The 15,957-nt window shown below is 40.1% G+C and overlaps 1 protein-coding gene across 1 annotated transcript; it reads left to right on the top strand.

Moving 5' to 3' along the window:
- Positions 1–148: 148 nt before the first annotated feature.
- Positions 149–14,734, top strand: LOC141436399 (heme A synthase COX15). Its single transcript, XM_074099354.1, has 9 exons — positions 149–371; positions 865–1,037; positions 1,927–2,059; positions 5,328–5,460; positions 7,151–7,337; positions 8,268–8,526; positions 9,794–9,949; positions 12,480–12,592; positions 13,460–14,734. The coding sequence occupies exons 2-9, from the start codon at positions 876–878 to the stop codon at positions 13,598–13,600; spliced, it is 1,284 nt and encodes a 427-aa protein (XP_073955455.1). The 5' UTR covers positions 149–371; positions 865–875; the 3' UTR covers positions 13,601–14,734.
- Positions 14,735–15,957: the final 1,223 nt, after the last annotated feature.

Below are 15,957 nucleotides of genomic sequence, written 5' to 3'. Positions count from 1 at the left end.
GTAATCAAAAAATCACAGTGAAACATGAAATTTAATGCTAAGTGTAATCACTTTTATTTTTTTCCGGAATTTTACATCTTTGCAATGCCAACCCTGCTGCGGCCATGCCACGGGACATTTTGACTTGACAGTAGTTTTGTGACTGTCACGTCACATTGACAGCACTGACTGACAGTGACACTGACATAATCACGACATAATATACCAATAATCAAAAACATTGAATCGAAACGATTTTCACTGCTTTATTAAGTTTTTAAGTTTATACTAATACAACTTGGAGAACGTACAGTACAGAGTGCAATTAAAAAAGTTTATTTAATAAAGCAATTGTTTTTCTTTTAAGTATTTCGCAATAAATAACCTCTTCTGTAAGTACCTATAGAAATAATTTTCCTCATCAAAGTTAGCACAAATTATGTCATTGAACAGCAATCAGCACTTAAAGTAATTATCTATTTACACCAACCCATTTATTATCAATTATTGTTGTATTGTGGTTCTTAGCTAAAGCGCTTACTCATTACATACAAGCATTTTCCTTTTAACCTTACCATTTATTTAAAAACATTACATTTATTTAACAGTGAACAGTGTGCATCCTGTTGTGTAAGGATCTGGTACAGAATCTACCAAGCTAGTCCCTTATGGACACCTTGGTTTGAATTATAAAAATAGAAACTGCTCAAGCACAAACAATTTTTGCCATGAAATGAAAACTTTTAGATAATGTAGGGATACAAAATAAGTCCCGGATTCGTAAATACCTTGTGTAGTTTGAGAGACACCACAATAGAGGAATCTGACCCTGAAACCTTAACCTTTGCAAAGACCAACAACTGCCTATTTTTGTTTTAAACAAAGATTAAGGAGCCATGCTGAGCGTGGCAGCCCTCTGCCGCTGTCCGCTGGCGCTGCGGGCGCCGGGGCGGCTGCTGGTCTCCGGGAAGACCAGCCTTACCAACACAGCTGTGAGGCTCGCCACTCCTGCCCGGAGTGCTGCGAACTTGGGATGCAACAGAACTAGAGTATTTAGGGTAAGTCTTGTATTAGTAAAAACAGTAAGTTGTTCATATGATAAATTGTATGTCCTTTAAGCAAGAATATACCAGGTGGGCCCTGTACCAGGAGCAAAAAATTAAACCCCAGGTTCTCAAATGAAACTACTTTTATTATGCAACTTTCAAACATCATTATCATTATGTTTATTCCAAGGGTCAATCAACTTCTTCATGTACCTCATTGCCATGGTTATGTCCCCTGGACAACTCTTTAAAGCCACAAGTTTCTGTATGTTTTCTGTGGTTAAAATTAATCTAGCTTACATTTTTGTCATACTTACAAGCTCATTATTTTATGGACTATCTCTTAAGCATATTAGTTGCATATATTAAAGCAGTTTTTTTAGGAAACTGTCACTGTTGTCTCTTGGGCAACGGGACAGAATAACGAACAAGAAAAAGTTGATTTTCAATGTACGGCATCCAATAGCCTAAATGACATCACCTGTCACGTAACAAAATGACGGATTTAGCAATACATTGCTTGTCCAATTGAAACTTTAATTAAACTATAATAAAAATCAAGCTCAGGATGAAGCTGTGTTAACTTTTTGCTCCTGTTACAGGGCCCACCCGGTATAAGGAAATAATATGTTGTTTACATTGCAAGGCTATGAAGTTATAAGATAGTGAAATAATAATAAAAATATAATAATGAGCGCCAGCAAGATTTCTCAACATTTTTTTTTTCCCAAGGCTTAAGTGCACCTGTGTGAGTATGCTAGCCTTATTGAAACAGTTGATGCGCACCAAATTCATTTAACATTTCTCTTGCTATGCCCAGATACTCTGGCTGCTAAGAAGTGTTTGATGAAGGATTTGCAAGATTTATGCTGTCTCTCAATTAATTGTAAAAAATTTACAGATAAGCGAACTTCTGAAGTCCAACGGCATTGTGGCCAGATTCTGCACATCGGCTCCGAAGCCCAAGCCCTCGAAGGCGGTGGGCTACTGGCTACTGGGCTGCTCCGGGATGGTGTTCACTGCTGTGGTGCTAGGTATGGTCTCTGGGTATCTTGTGCTGCTCTACTGTGTGTACTATGTGGTCAATGTGGTTATGAATAGTACTAATGGGAGCAAGTAGGGGTTATGGTTTATGTTAGTCAAGGCACAGTTGAGTTCATAGACTTGTGAACAAAAATCTGATCAAAAACATCTGAACATGACTCTATTGTTAACGGCGTAGAAGCGTGTTCAGATATTTTTGATCAAACTTTGCTCACAAGTTCATGAACTCGACTGTACGACAGGAAAAACTTCTGCAAATGCATTTTAAAGTGGTTGATTATTGATCACGTAAGGAGTAGAGGGACGTTATTAGGAATTTTATTACCCTGAGTCATAAGTAAATTATCCTTATGGAATACACTCATTCTGGGTATTGATTATTCAAAAACACTTTCTTAATTTCAATAATCTTTTTTCTGGCGACACTGGTTGTGGTACAAATCAACTTCAACTTTTTTGCCTAATGGCAACCGGTTGCTTTAGGTTAGCAAACCATTACTGCCAATGACACCTGACAGCAGCAAAGTATACATACATGTGTCTGACCAGTTATTAAAGGTTTTCTAAAGGGGGGTTGTATTTTAGTAGCGAGTTTGTTGCGTACATGGAATAGACATACACAAAACGTAGAGACAGTGGACATTACAAAACAGATCAAAGGGAGCGACAGAAGCAAAAAAAGCACCTATAGTTTTATTCTTTCTTTAGTTATATAATTAATTAACAGATTAAGGATTTTCTTGTTAGAGGAGGCATGAAGTAGGAGAGATTTGAGGTTGGTGGGTTTGGGAATACAGGGGGGAAGGATGTTGCGGTACAAATGGAAACTTATGACGTTTCCTCTTGTTTTTAGAGTTCCATCCGAGTTTTTAAGGCACCTGAAAAGGAAAAAAGGAACCCTTATATGATTTGATAATTGTAATTCTTTGTTCTGAATTTGTATTATTGTATTTGTATGATGTGATATTATCCGAGTTTGTCGAAATTAATAAATTTATTATTATTATTATTATAGCATCACTTTGTTGTCTGTCTGTCTTTCACAAATACCTACAAATGAGTACCCGCGAGTCCGACTCGCACTTGGCCATTTTATTCTATACTGTCAGTAGTGTAGTAAAAAAAAATATATAATTAATGTTGTATGTCGGTAGTTTAGTAGCAATACTTACATAAGTTTATACATTGTTGCGAATGACTAGATTTTGCAAAATCGTTCCTAGGTATGACTTTTACTGAAATAAATAGTAATTTAGACTGTATAGAAGATAATATTTCTCATTAAAAAATCTGTGATTTAGATAAAAACAATTTGAATAAAGTGGCTAAAATTTCAATCATCTTTTATTTTACCTTTACAACCTAAGGTAGAGTACAACTACCTATGAAACACGCGATAAAATATGTTTGTCTTGTTTTTTGCGGAGTCTAGATTGATATTTAGTCAGGTTTCATGTAAAACGGTTTAGTTATTTACAACATTTTTTTCTATCAATTTTAAGTAGTCGGCGTGGCTGATATGTATATTCATGCCAAATTACAGCTTTCAGTACTAACGGTCTCTGAGCTTAGCCGCGGAGTGACAGGCAGCCAGACAGACAGACATGGCGAAACTATAAGGGTTCCTAGTTGACTACGGAACCCTAAAAATGACGTAGCACTTGGTAGACTAATTCGATTATACTTAAAGCAGCGAGCCTTGAAAAACATACGGATATTATGGTTTTGCCCTGGTTGAGGTGAAACCTTTTATTTTTTTACAAGTTTACTAATTTAGGTTTAGTTCAAACCCTAAATTAGGGTGTGCAGTTAAATGAAATTAATGCTCATATAATTTAATTTAATTGATTAATTTTAAATACTAACTTTAGGAAATAAGCTCTGTTACTAATCATCTATGGAGTCATGTGTATTCCGAAATAAAGATTATATTATTATTATTATTATTATTATTTAGTTCAAAATCAACGCTGTTATACCTACCACAATTGTTTTAGCTGTTGGCTTTTGTTTATTTTTAACCCCCGACGCAAAAAGAGGGGTGTTATAAGTTTGACCGCTATGTGTGTCTGTATATTATGTCTGTGTGTCTGTCTGCGCCACCATAGCTCCGAAACGGGTGGACCGATTTGATTGCGTTTTTTTTATTTGAAAGCAGGTTTTTTAGCGATGGTTCTTAAGCCGTGTGCCTTGCAAGAAAAATTGTGCAAGTTGCATTACATTGCGGCGCTCGATTGACCACTAGAAACTCGTTGGCTTTACGGCCTTGCAATGTAAGTAATGCAATTTGCACGATTTTTCTTGGAAGTCTAAACTCGGCTTTAGACATGTTTTTGAGATATTGAACTATGAAGTGACAAAGTCGAGGGTTTTCCAACTTTCTGTTTGCTCTTGGGCCTGCCTCTGCTCCCTTGACCTTTTTTTTTTTTTTATTTGACTGTTTGGCAAACGAGCAAATGGGTCTCCTGATGGTAAGAGATCACCACCGCCCATAAACATCTGCAACACCAGGGGTATTGCAGATGCGTTGCCAACCTAGAGGCCTAAGATGGGATACCTCAAGTGCCAGTAATTTCACCGGCTGTCTTACTCTCCACGCCGAAACACAACAGTGCAAGCACTGCTGCTTCACGGCAGGATTAGCAAGCAAGATGGTGGTAGCAATCCGGGCGGACCTTGCACAAGGTCCTACCACCTTACATATATAATGTATATTATACACTAAAAAGCCTTAAGGGCCAAAGATGCTAGGCTGCACGGCTGCTTCCTTGACTTTAGATCTTAAATTTTCACTTCAAATTTCTAGTGGGGTCGCGATGCTCCTTTCGGCAATGCCTCACAATATCTTTAAAATATTCTCACTGTTATTGTGTATGATTATTGATTATTCAATGTTTGTATTATCAACGTAAATATTGCCAACGTACCTCCAGGCGGGGGAGCGTCTTCACCCTTATGTAGTTAGTGTTCCGTTAGCACAAAGCGGTTTGCTTCATCTTTCATAATGCGAACTGCTAAGGAATGGAATTCGCTCCCGTCGTCTGTATTTCTACATACAATCTAGCGCTCTTCAAGGCTAGAGTGAATAGGCTGTTACTGAACCTAACATCTGCGCTTAACATCAGGGTCAATCACGGTCAGAAAAAAACTAAGTGGAGGTAAGCAGGGGGTCGCCAAACATGTTTCAAACCAAGAGGGGCCGCATCCTGAAAAAGTTCGAAAAACATTGCTTTAAATAATACTGCGTCATGTCGGTAGGTGGCGTGACGCGCCTGACGGAGTCGGGGCTGTCGATGGTGACGTGGCGGCTGCTGGGAGAGAAACTGCCCACCACCGAAGAGGAGTGGGAGCGGGAGTTCAGCAAGTACCAGCAGTTCCCTGAGTACAAGTAGTAAGTAGAACGTAGTTACGTGATTGTCAGTTACGGCTATGCGGTGGTCATGCAGTTACGATCAGGGATGTTATGGAGCTGCGATTCCTTTTCCATTAAGTCGGAACTTCCGTTTAGTTTTAAAGGCTGACCAAAATTATAAAAAACCTCGCTATATTGCGGAAAACCAATAGAACTAATTTCTTGCACTGGTAACACTAAATTGAAATGGCATCTGTCTATTGCTGTCAAAGTTTAACGTTGTTTGCGCGTGGTATTTTATGTTTTTGTGCGTTAAAATGTCGAAGATTATCCATAGGCCTGGAAGGAAAATAATTCACAATGTATAAAAGTATTTGTCATAGAAAAAGTCTGAGGAATTAGAAAATATTCATTTAAGTAACATCACCGACACCGAATATGACTGGTAGGTAGGTATCGTATAGTAAGTGTAAAGAATGTTGCAATATAAAACGTAAAAGTGCTGCCCTCGCGTCAGGTTTTTTATATTCCTGGTCAGCCTTTACACATCCGTTTCGGTTCCGTTACTTTTGAAACAGAGTTATATCGGATGTCAATGCTTAACGCGGGCGGCCGAACTTGAACGGCATACATCAAAAAAACAGGTTTATACCAGCCATTCGCTCATCGCCCCGCTTGCCACGAGCTACTTTAACATCTCCACTTATCACTAAGGCTCCGGTTCTGGTTCTGGTTCCGCTTTCGGTTCCGATAAACCCACATCCGTTATATCCCTGGTTGCGATTATGTGATTGTCAGTTGCGATGCTGTGTGTTAGTCAGATGCGATCGCATGGACTGAGGCTGTATTGTTTAATTCACAAGTGCTCGTGTTTACTATTTAATTATATCATCAATAGAGCCTATAGTCGATTGCGGTTTTACGTTTACGTAGTGGTCAGTTGTTATATTATGTGCTGGTCAGTAAAGTTGAGATACTATGTACCATTAGTTTGCGGTATTATGTAGTGCATTAGATAGTCAATTTAAATTTTATGTAGAAGTCAGTTACATTGGACTCGTGCATATTTTTACAAGCTTGTTCGTTTGTTTATACATATATTTGGGTATCTTGGAAGCTAAATTTGACCCACTGCCAGACGTGGTACGATTGACTTGAAATTTGGCATATTTATGTAAATCTGGTAGTGAAATCCTGGTAGACCGGCCAGGATCGTCTCCGCAGAACGGAACTCCTCAGCGGTTAATGGCATCGACTTGAAATTTGGTGTGCACATGTAGCTTAGATGACAATGCAAGTACAGTCAGCAAAAAAACTTGTACTAAAAATGTTTATGAAGATATAGCCAGTTAAAGTTTCGCGTAAAGTTTTTAGTACCCCCCCCCCCCATCTCACAAACTTTGACGCGCTTCTGACGCTTCGCTTCTTTGATGCGACTGTACTTGAATTGTCATTTAAACTGCACATACCTACCAAATTTCAAGTCAGTACTATTAACCATTGAGGAGTTCCCTCCCGCGGAGACGATCCTGGCAGGACCACCAAGATGTCACTACTAGACAGTACTAGATTATTGTATTGTCACCAAATTTACATAAGTATGTCAAATTTCAAGCCAATCGGACCGCTGGAAGTGGGTCAAGTTTAGCTTCCAAGATTTGACCCAAACAAATAAATTTAATAAATAAACAGTTCAGCTGAAGGAAAGCTTGTAACAATTTGATTGTAGTAAGAATCAGCACATCACGCTGTCGGAGTTCAAATGGATCTGGTGGATGGAGTTCGCGCACCGGTCGTGGGGGCGCGCCATCGGGGCCGCCGTGTTCGTGCCGGCCGCGTTCTTCTGGGCTGGGGGCTACTTGGACCGGGCGATGAAAGGGCGCGTTGCAGTCTACTGCGCGCTCGTCGCTGCTCAGGTCAGGAAACCTAGGGGGTTCTAATGAGGCTATCGCGTATGAATTCGCCGCTAGAGGCGCTAGTGTAGCGTGAGGTCTCCGAAATGTCAAATGTCATCGTTTTTGGGTGAGCTACGCGGGTTTATTTATAATTAGAATAGTTTTGTGAATATTTTGCAATACCTGAAATTAATTATGGCAATTATGCGTTACGGGGCAATTAATGTCTGTGTTTTGAGACAGTTTTGTCTTTCGGAAACTTTTGTCCTCCCTTTTTTCCGAACAAAACGGGACTACGCAACACTGTGGTTGCTCGATATTTTTATGGTACGGTTTTAAGGTGTATTAAATATGATATTAATCTAAACTTTGTTTTCACGCCCGTAATAACAAGCAGACTTTGAAAGTCACACGTCAAAACCTCACGCAACAGTGGCGCCATCTAATAAGACAAAAAACGATAGCCCTCATTAAGATGATCGTTATCGAACTTCGGAAATTTATATTCCTGACTTTTAAAGTGTTTTACTACAATTCGTCGTAGGCAGGGTCGTGACATGCTGATAAAACCCAAGGACCTTTTTTAGGGTTCCGTAGCTAAAATGGCAAAAGCAGAACTCTTATAGTTTCTGCATGTCTGTCTTCGTCCGTCCGCGGCTTCACTTAGAGACTACTAGTGCTAGAAAACTGTTATTTTGCATGGATATATACAGCAATTATGCCGACAAGTGGTAAAATAAAATGAAGAAAGAAATCTTTATGGTCCTCCTATAGAAGTTAAGTGGGAGTGTTTTTTTTTTACTGTAGGTCTGTTAAATAGGTCATTACGGGGTTATGACGACGATTTTTCGATACAATGAATCGTTTGTAAGATATTCAACTTTAAAATTCAAACTTTGTTCAGGACTTTAACAAAACTAGTTTCTGTTATTTACTTTTGTTCAAATCCAGGGTCTGATGGGCTGGTACATGGTGAAGTCCGGGCTGGAGGACCGTTTCCAGGGTCCCTCTGACGTGCCCCGCGTGTCGCAGTACCGCCTGGCGGCGCACCTGGGGCTCGCCTTCGTCCTGTACTCGGGGCTGCTGGCCGGAGCCCTGCGGGTGCTCCGCCCCTTCCCCGGAGGCACGCTCGCCAAGATAAAGGAGCTGAGGGGCGTCACGGCGTTCGCGCATGCGGTTAAGGCTATGGCGTTCTTTACTGCTATGTCGGGTGAGTGTATTGTCAACTTAAAGGAAAATGGCGGAATATTCAGACAACAAAGGATCCATATATTATTAGTGGTTTATTTATAACTATGTTAGTATACAATATGTAGGCTCGGGTAACCATTAAAAAGGTTTTATTGACTTCAAGCACTGTATTTTACAAAAATTAGAGTAATTACACAGAAAACACCTTCTCATGTCCGCCCTTTATTAGTTTTTCTCATCATTCACTCTTTTTCATCTCCATTCACTCTCTCCCATTCTTCCACATCTGTCATTCACTCTATCATTCCGCTCAGCCAAGTATCTACAGTCCTACATACATATTGAACAAGTGAAAGCGTTGATTTAATTAAATTATTCACTATAGAGCACTCATCTCTTACAGCTATCATCTTCAGGAGGCTACACCTACATCACCTACATTTGATTTGCACTGTTTTTTGTCGTGAACTATACTTATGAGAAACACGCGCGGACGGCGAGTAGACCACTCGGTGATAGCTCGCTGTTCGTACGCTTGCCTCGTGTGAACCGCACGCGTTCGGCGCGGCGCTCCCCACCCTCATTTCATAATAGACTACTTACTCGGAAATTCGTATTTCGTGGACCACGCGACGTCCACTCTTTGACCACAAGACGTTCACTCGTTGACCACGCGAGGTCCACTCGTCATCGCGGCGTCCACCCGTGGACCACCTCGCCGAAAGTCGCGGCGGTGCTGGTCGGGTGCCGGGTGGCTCTAATGAGCTGTGACTTTATAGATTAACCCCCTTATTCATAAACGAAAATCAAACCTATTTTAGTTAAAATGCCGCTAAAATTCGTTTGTCCTTATCTGTCACTTCGACATTTGTATTTGTTAGAAAGGGACAAAGCATTTGTTAGTTAACATAGGCTTGTTAAGTTTTATAAATAAGGGGGTAACGCGTGAGCAAAGTAATTGATTTTGTTCATTGATATGGACCTCCTCAGAGGAACGCACACACACACACACACAAACATCACACCTGTATTCCCAAATGGGGTAGGCACACGTTACCGCTTCGGAGCCACTTTTAGCAATTGTATGTTTTAAGTTTGACAAAAACGGTAAAATAGTGACAGGTTGCTAGCCTGTCGCCTACGGTATACCTTAATTAACCTATATCCTCCATCGCCGCTTACGACATCCACGGAAGAAATGGAGAGGTGTAATTCTAACCCGACACCACACAGGTCAAAGTAACGCCTGTTTCAATAAATTATTTACCTGTATTTGTTCGTCGCAGGCGCTTTCGTGGCGGGGCTGGACGCCGGTTTGGTGTACAATTCGTTCCCGAAGATGGGCGAGCGCTGGGTGCCCGAAGACATCCTGGCCTTCAGCCCGACGCTCAGGAACTTCACCGAGAATCCCACAACTGTACAGTTTGACCATCGCGTCTTGGGTAACCTACCTGATTAACCTATCCTCCTACTAACATCTTACTAAGCCGTAGTGGCCTGGTAGTTTGACTTATCGCGTAATCAGAAGATCGTGGGCTCAAACCCCGGCTCGCACCTCTGACATTTTTGAAATTCATGTGCGAAATTACATTTTGTTTATGATTGGTTTTTTGGAGTCTTTTTGTATTTTTTATTTCAACTCCAAATTTGTTACTTTTACGGGTATCCCGTGAAACCATATCGAAAATACAAACTGAGACATGGATGCACAGAAAAACCAGAAAAAGAGACCAGCGCTGGGAATCGGACCCAGGTCCTCAGCAATCCGTGCTGCGTGCTATAACCCCTACACCACCGCTGGACAGGAATCTAGACACGAATTTTTACCCGTAAAAGTAACAAATTTGGAGTTGAAATAAAAAATACAAAAAGACTCCAAAAAACCAATCATAATTTGATTGCTTAGTAGCGACATCTCTTGTCTGGGTGAGCGGTTGGTTCCGAAAGAGTGTGACGTCTCTCGATGAGAGCGGAACATAGATGTCGCTAGTGCTGCTGCATAAGTAGCGTAGTAGAAATAAGCAACCTGAGATATGTATGCATAGGAAAAATTCGTGTCTAGATTCCTGTCCAGCGGTGGTGTAGGGGTTATAGCACGCAGCACGGATTGCTGAGGACCTGGGTTCGATTCCCAGCGCTGGTCTCTTTTTCTGGTTTTTCTGTGCATCCATGTCTCAGTTTGTATTTTTCGATACATTTTGTTTACCAAATTACCACGAGCTTCGTGGTGAAGGAAACACCGCGAGGGAAATCTGCACAAAACCTGCGAAGCAATTCAATGGTGTGTGAAGTTCCCAATCCGCACTGGGCCCGCGTGGGAACTACGGCCCAAGCCCCCTCATTCTGAGAGGAGGCCTGTGCCCAGCAGTGGGCTAGGATGATGATGATGATCTTACTAATGTTATAAATGTAAAAGCTTGCATGTGTATGTGTTTCGTATTCCTTCGCGCTAAAACGGCAGCACACACACACACTTATTTATTTATCCTGTTAAAATAAGTGTCGGCGTCGGGATGAATGTTCTGAGGAACGATCGGACGTTATTACTTGTTAGTGTTGTGTCGGTGTGATGGGGTGACAAATAAAAACCGGCCAAGAGCGTGTCGGACACGCCCAAAATAGGGTTCCGTAGCCATTATGAAAAAATTAAGTAATATTTTTCTAAGGATTTCGTATTTTATACGGAATCTTCCAAGTTTAGGTATATATAGGTACCTTAGGCTGCTATTTACTCATAAACTACTAATAATTTTCAAGCAAACTTAGCCGTTATAGTTTTCCTTGAAAGTTTGATATACTTAAATACCATCCTGATTTTTTTCAAATTTTTCCACTCATCGGTTTAGATTTTAGAGGGGGGGGGGCGCTCGATTTTTATGAATTTTTGCACTTTAAAGTTGAATATTTCGCAAAAAAATCACTGAATCGAAAAACGATAACCCACACTATAGGGTTGGATGAGAAAAAAAAATCACCTCCACTTTACGTACGTCTATGGGAGGTACCCTAAAAAAAAATATTTTTGAATTTTTAATTGTACCATTTTGTCGGCATAGTTTACTTATATATCCGTGCAAAATTACAGCTTTCTAGCATTGATAGTCCCTGAGCAAAGCCGCGGACGGACAGACAGACATGGCGAAACTATAAGGGTTCCGTTTTTGCCATTTTGGCTCCGGAACCCTAAAAATGACCAAGTGCCGGTAGTTCGAGATACGAGTGCCGGTACTTTTTGTAACCAAGTGCGGGTAGTTCGAAGGACTCGCGCTGCTAGGCAAACTTGACACGCTACACTTCAGTCTACTCGTGACCACGGCCACTGTAATGTGGTTGAAACGTCGAGGTAAATATTACTCGTGTGTTTTAGCGTGATAAGTCCCGTTTGTGGCATTTTGACAATAAACACTAGTAAAGTAGTTATCACGACTATAACGTATATAGGTATTCCTTAAAATGAACTCGACGTTTCGGCCACGTTGCAGCGGCCGTGCTCGTGGTGAGATTTTTTTTCTGTTCATATGTGCCGAATCAGTAAAAAATCTTTTCACACCTCTCCTTCAGAAAAGTAACTTTTCCTCCATGACGAGAGGGAGCAAAGTGCAACTTTTCTGTTCAAGGCTTTTCTAATTATTTTATTGCAAAGGCCATTTTTGAAATTGATAATTGTAAAGCCACGCCATTTTCTATGCTGGTTGTTCTTTAATAATATTTAGAATTTGTTTTTTTCAAGTTTCTTAATGCTCGGTGTGAAAAGTTGTATGAGCCACTCGGGAGCAAAACTATTTTCATCTTGGGCGTTAACACTTGAATCCCTCATTACGCTTAGGATTCTATTGTAGAATCCTTCGCTACATTCTGGATTCAATGTACGCCCTCGCCGTAAATACACCATTTTGCTCCCTTGTGACACAAATAACTATTCTTCTTTCTTTCTACACCACGAACTGGCTGTCATTGTAAGTGGCGTTGCAGGCACGACGACGCTGGCACTAGCGACGGGGCTCTGGTTCGTAGCGCGCGGCAGGCCTCTGTCGCCGGCCGCGCGACGCGTCACCAACGCCGTCGCCGCCATGGCTTGGATGCAGGTAGGGGTGCCGCGAGAGTTGAACTGAATGATTACACACACAGCTACAAAAAAGATTGCATTAAAGAAGAACGAATGAAAAGAATGGGTTAATGTCAAAATCCTGCTGTCAATGACATGTTCTTGTGTGCGTGACCTCAACTATGGCGTCAATATTTGACGAATGGATTGCCAAGTGGTTAGAGAACCTGCCTACGAAGCTTGAGGTCCCGGGAGTATGTATTTAATGTTTATCCGTTGACTAGCATCCATAGTACAAGCTTTGCTTAGTTTGGGATTAAGTCGATTGGTGTCAAGTGTCCCATGATATTTATTTATTTAATACCTCTAGCTCGCATAGCATTAGCCGTTATAGCCTTTGTGTGGACTATGCCCCTTCTATGCCACTGTTCGGGGACAGAGAGGATCTTGCCACAAGGGTGGGCATACAAATAATAAAAAGCTGGCCACCGTGCTCGTGCACTAATTTCGTACAGTAAGTATCTATGAATGTTTTTAATGTTAGCAGAGCCCCTCTCCTATGGAAAATAAAACACGGACAGATAAAAAAATATAAGATATTTTATACTTTTTTTAATGGTTGTGCTACCTTCATACCAAATTTCAAGTTCTAGGACAACTGGTAGTCGTACTAAGTTTTTGCTGTGGCAATTTGTTTGAAAAAAACATTTTTTTTTAATAACTATATCAGTTTGCGCATTTGATATACCTCCACGCGTTCCTGACGAAAAGGACGCTTGATAAAAATTTACGGCAATGAATGAGTTAATCGCGTGAGAAAGCTGTACAAAAATTGAATAAAGTCAAAATTGATACTAAGCAATGATTTTGAAACCATCTTGTTGTAACCTCCTTGTTTACCCCACAGGTGGGTCTGGGCATTCTGACGTTACTGCACTACGTGCCTACGCCGCTGGCCGCGAGCCACCAGTCGGGCTCGCTCGTGCTGCTCACTCTCGCCATCTGGCTCACGCACGAAGTTAAACTGCTCAAGTATATACCCAAGTAGCCACCGGGCGGAGGATTGTGGGAGCTGGGAGTCAAGTCTGCATAGTTAATGAAGATATTTTGTTCTGACTGAACTTAGATTTGAGCTATTTTCACCTGTAATTGCCGCTACATCATTGCGATCAAACTGCTTCAGTGTATACTCAAGTAGTCGCTGTTCGAGGGTTGTGGAAGCGAAGAGTCTTGTTATTATAGACAACCGACTGACTAACCCTACTACTAATAACTGACGCTTTTCTGAACTTAGATTCTATAGCTATCTATTCCCACTTAATGCCGTGATACCTTGGGGTCAAGTAGCTCAAAATTATACTCAAGTAGGACCGGCGTTCGGAGGGTTGTGGGAACGGAAAGTCATGTCAGCATTGTAACTGAGGATGTTTTGTTTTGAACTTAGTGAATTGTTTTTACCCGTTATCACTGAGAGTACTTGACATCAATGCAGTCAAGCTGCTCAAGTCAGGCCTACGTTTGGAGGGTTGTGGAAGGTCCATGCCATTAGTTTTGCCACAGCTACTTGTTAACCTGTTCCCTCGTCTGACGAGAGCCCTTTATGATTTTTTTAAGATAGTTTTAGATACCGTTCCTAGTCGTATTTAAATTACAGTTAAACCAAGATTAAGCGTTAAATGTATCATTTAGTAAGTTTAGTAGTTTTTAAATTTACTGATAATCTTTTGGATCATTTATACGAGATTGGATTCTGGATTTAGTTTGGAATCACACCATCTCATGTAGTGTCTAAAATGATTTCAAACACTTTTTGTCTGATGAAGTCCATATTGCAATTTCAGTATTTTTATCAAACCGCATTTAATTTAGAAGTATTTCATGACACATTTGTTAGTTTTATTATAAAATTATAATAAACTAAGGTCCTATTAGTAAGAACAAAAAAAAAACATATTTTATTCACAAAGTGGTTTTATTTGAAAATTTAAAATGCTAATATTGCTTACACACTGAAAAACTTTTTATGTTATATACAAAATTGCTTCGAGGTTGGTTATGTCTGCAACTTAAATCATAAATCATAAAGCGCTAGCATAAGCGACCGCGAATATCTTTATCGCTACTAGTTTTATACCTATACCAGTTATAACAAAATGCGATGAGCGAAAAAATATGATAAGATTTTTTTTTTTTACATACTTATAACAGTTGCTCAGTGCGTCTTTTGTATCTTTACTAAGATATTAAATGTAGCGACAAATCGAGTTGCGGTCCCTATGCCAGTACAGATAAGGAATGACACTATTGTGTGGTTAAATTTACGTGTTCTCAAATCAAAACTAACCGATTTCAATGTCTTTACAAATATTTGTTAGAAACATAAACTAAACGATTTAAGATTTTAAACTCAACCAACTCTTCGAAATATGGCGATATCTTTTAAGTTAATGTAATATTAAGTTCTCTATAAGCGTCACTCCTCAGTCAATTATTCATTACAAGTGTAACAACATAGTTTTCGTTTTTGTTAATAGATAAACGTTTAAGGTATAGAGTGAGACGCACATCTGTCTTAGGTATTCTCACGTATAGCATCGTCTCTTTGACAAACGTGCATACTAGACTGGATTTTACCGTTCATTGATATTACAGATAAGCTTTCTAGATTACACGACACGAGTCTCCTAGTATTTTTCAGTCATATTTTTTTCAACCACTACAATCGATTAATAAAACCGGGTATAAGGTATCAATCAATAATAGCAATCCAGCACTCACTTGTCAAAGAGAGATGCATGACATTTTTTAATGTGTTTGAAAATGGAACTAACTGAGAAGGCCCGAACAGAAAATGATAGAAAAACAACTGTGCGCAATAAGTTTTGAAATTAAATCGCTAGGTGTCGCTACTTTTCTCTCAACAATATCCGATATTTCAATATTTATAAAAAATATTTATTCCAGCTGAGCAGATGTATTCGATCGAGAATGATTTTAATCACTCGTAAAATACAGAACAAAAAGATTGCATTTTATTACAAAGCTACTTAAATAAAATTATTGTTTTAAGAGTTTCTTGCCAATAATGCTCATACAACAAAAATATACATACGTTTAAAGGGGAAACAATAATGTACAACTCGGAATGTACGCGCAATAATCTACGACGTGATAATCCGAAGCATTTTTGCTTCCGATTATCATGCCGTACAATATCATGGTCGCGCATTATAATAGTAGTGATAATGTACCTGATAATGTGGAGTGTAGTCGGAGCCAATCCGACCCGGCCGAGTTAGGTCGAAGGGCGAGGGCGTGCGAGCGAGGCGGTCCCGCTCTCGCCCGTCGTTAGAAGCCATGATAATCGGAAGACATAATGCTTCAGATTATCACGTCGTACATTAT

Source organism: Choristoneura fumiferana, chromosome 16 (assembly GCF_025370935.1).
Source record: "Choristoneura fumiferana chromosome 16, NRCan_CFum_1, whole genome shotgun sequence".
NCBI lineage: Eukaryota > Metazoa > Arthropoda > Insecta > Lepidoptera > Tortricidae > Choristoneura > Choristoneura fumiferana.
This window is presented reverse-complemented; position numbering and strand designations above follow the sequence as displayed.

What these genes read in the sequence shown, in the direction of transcription:
- LOC141436399 (XM_074099354.1), top strand. Translation starts at nt 876, where the DNA reads ATGCTGAGCGTGGCAGCCCTCTGCCGCTGTCCGCTGGCGCTGCGGGCG. An exon ending in GTTCACTGCTGTGGTGCTAG is followed by an intron (nt 2,060 to 5,327) that starts GTATGGTCTCTG and finishes TCATGTCGGTAG; the next exon opens with GTGGCGTGACGCGCCTGACG. An exon ending in CAGTTCCCTGAGTACAAGTA is followed by an intron (nt 5,461 to 7,150) that starts GTAAGTAGAACG and finishes ATTTGATTGTAG; the next exon opens with TAAGAATCAGCACATCACGC.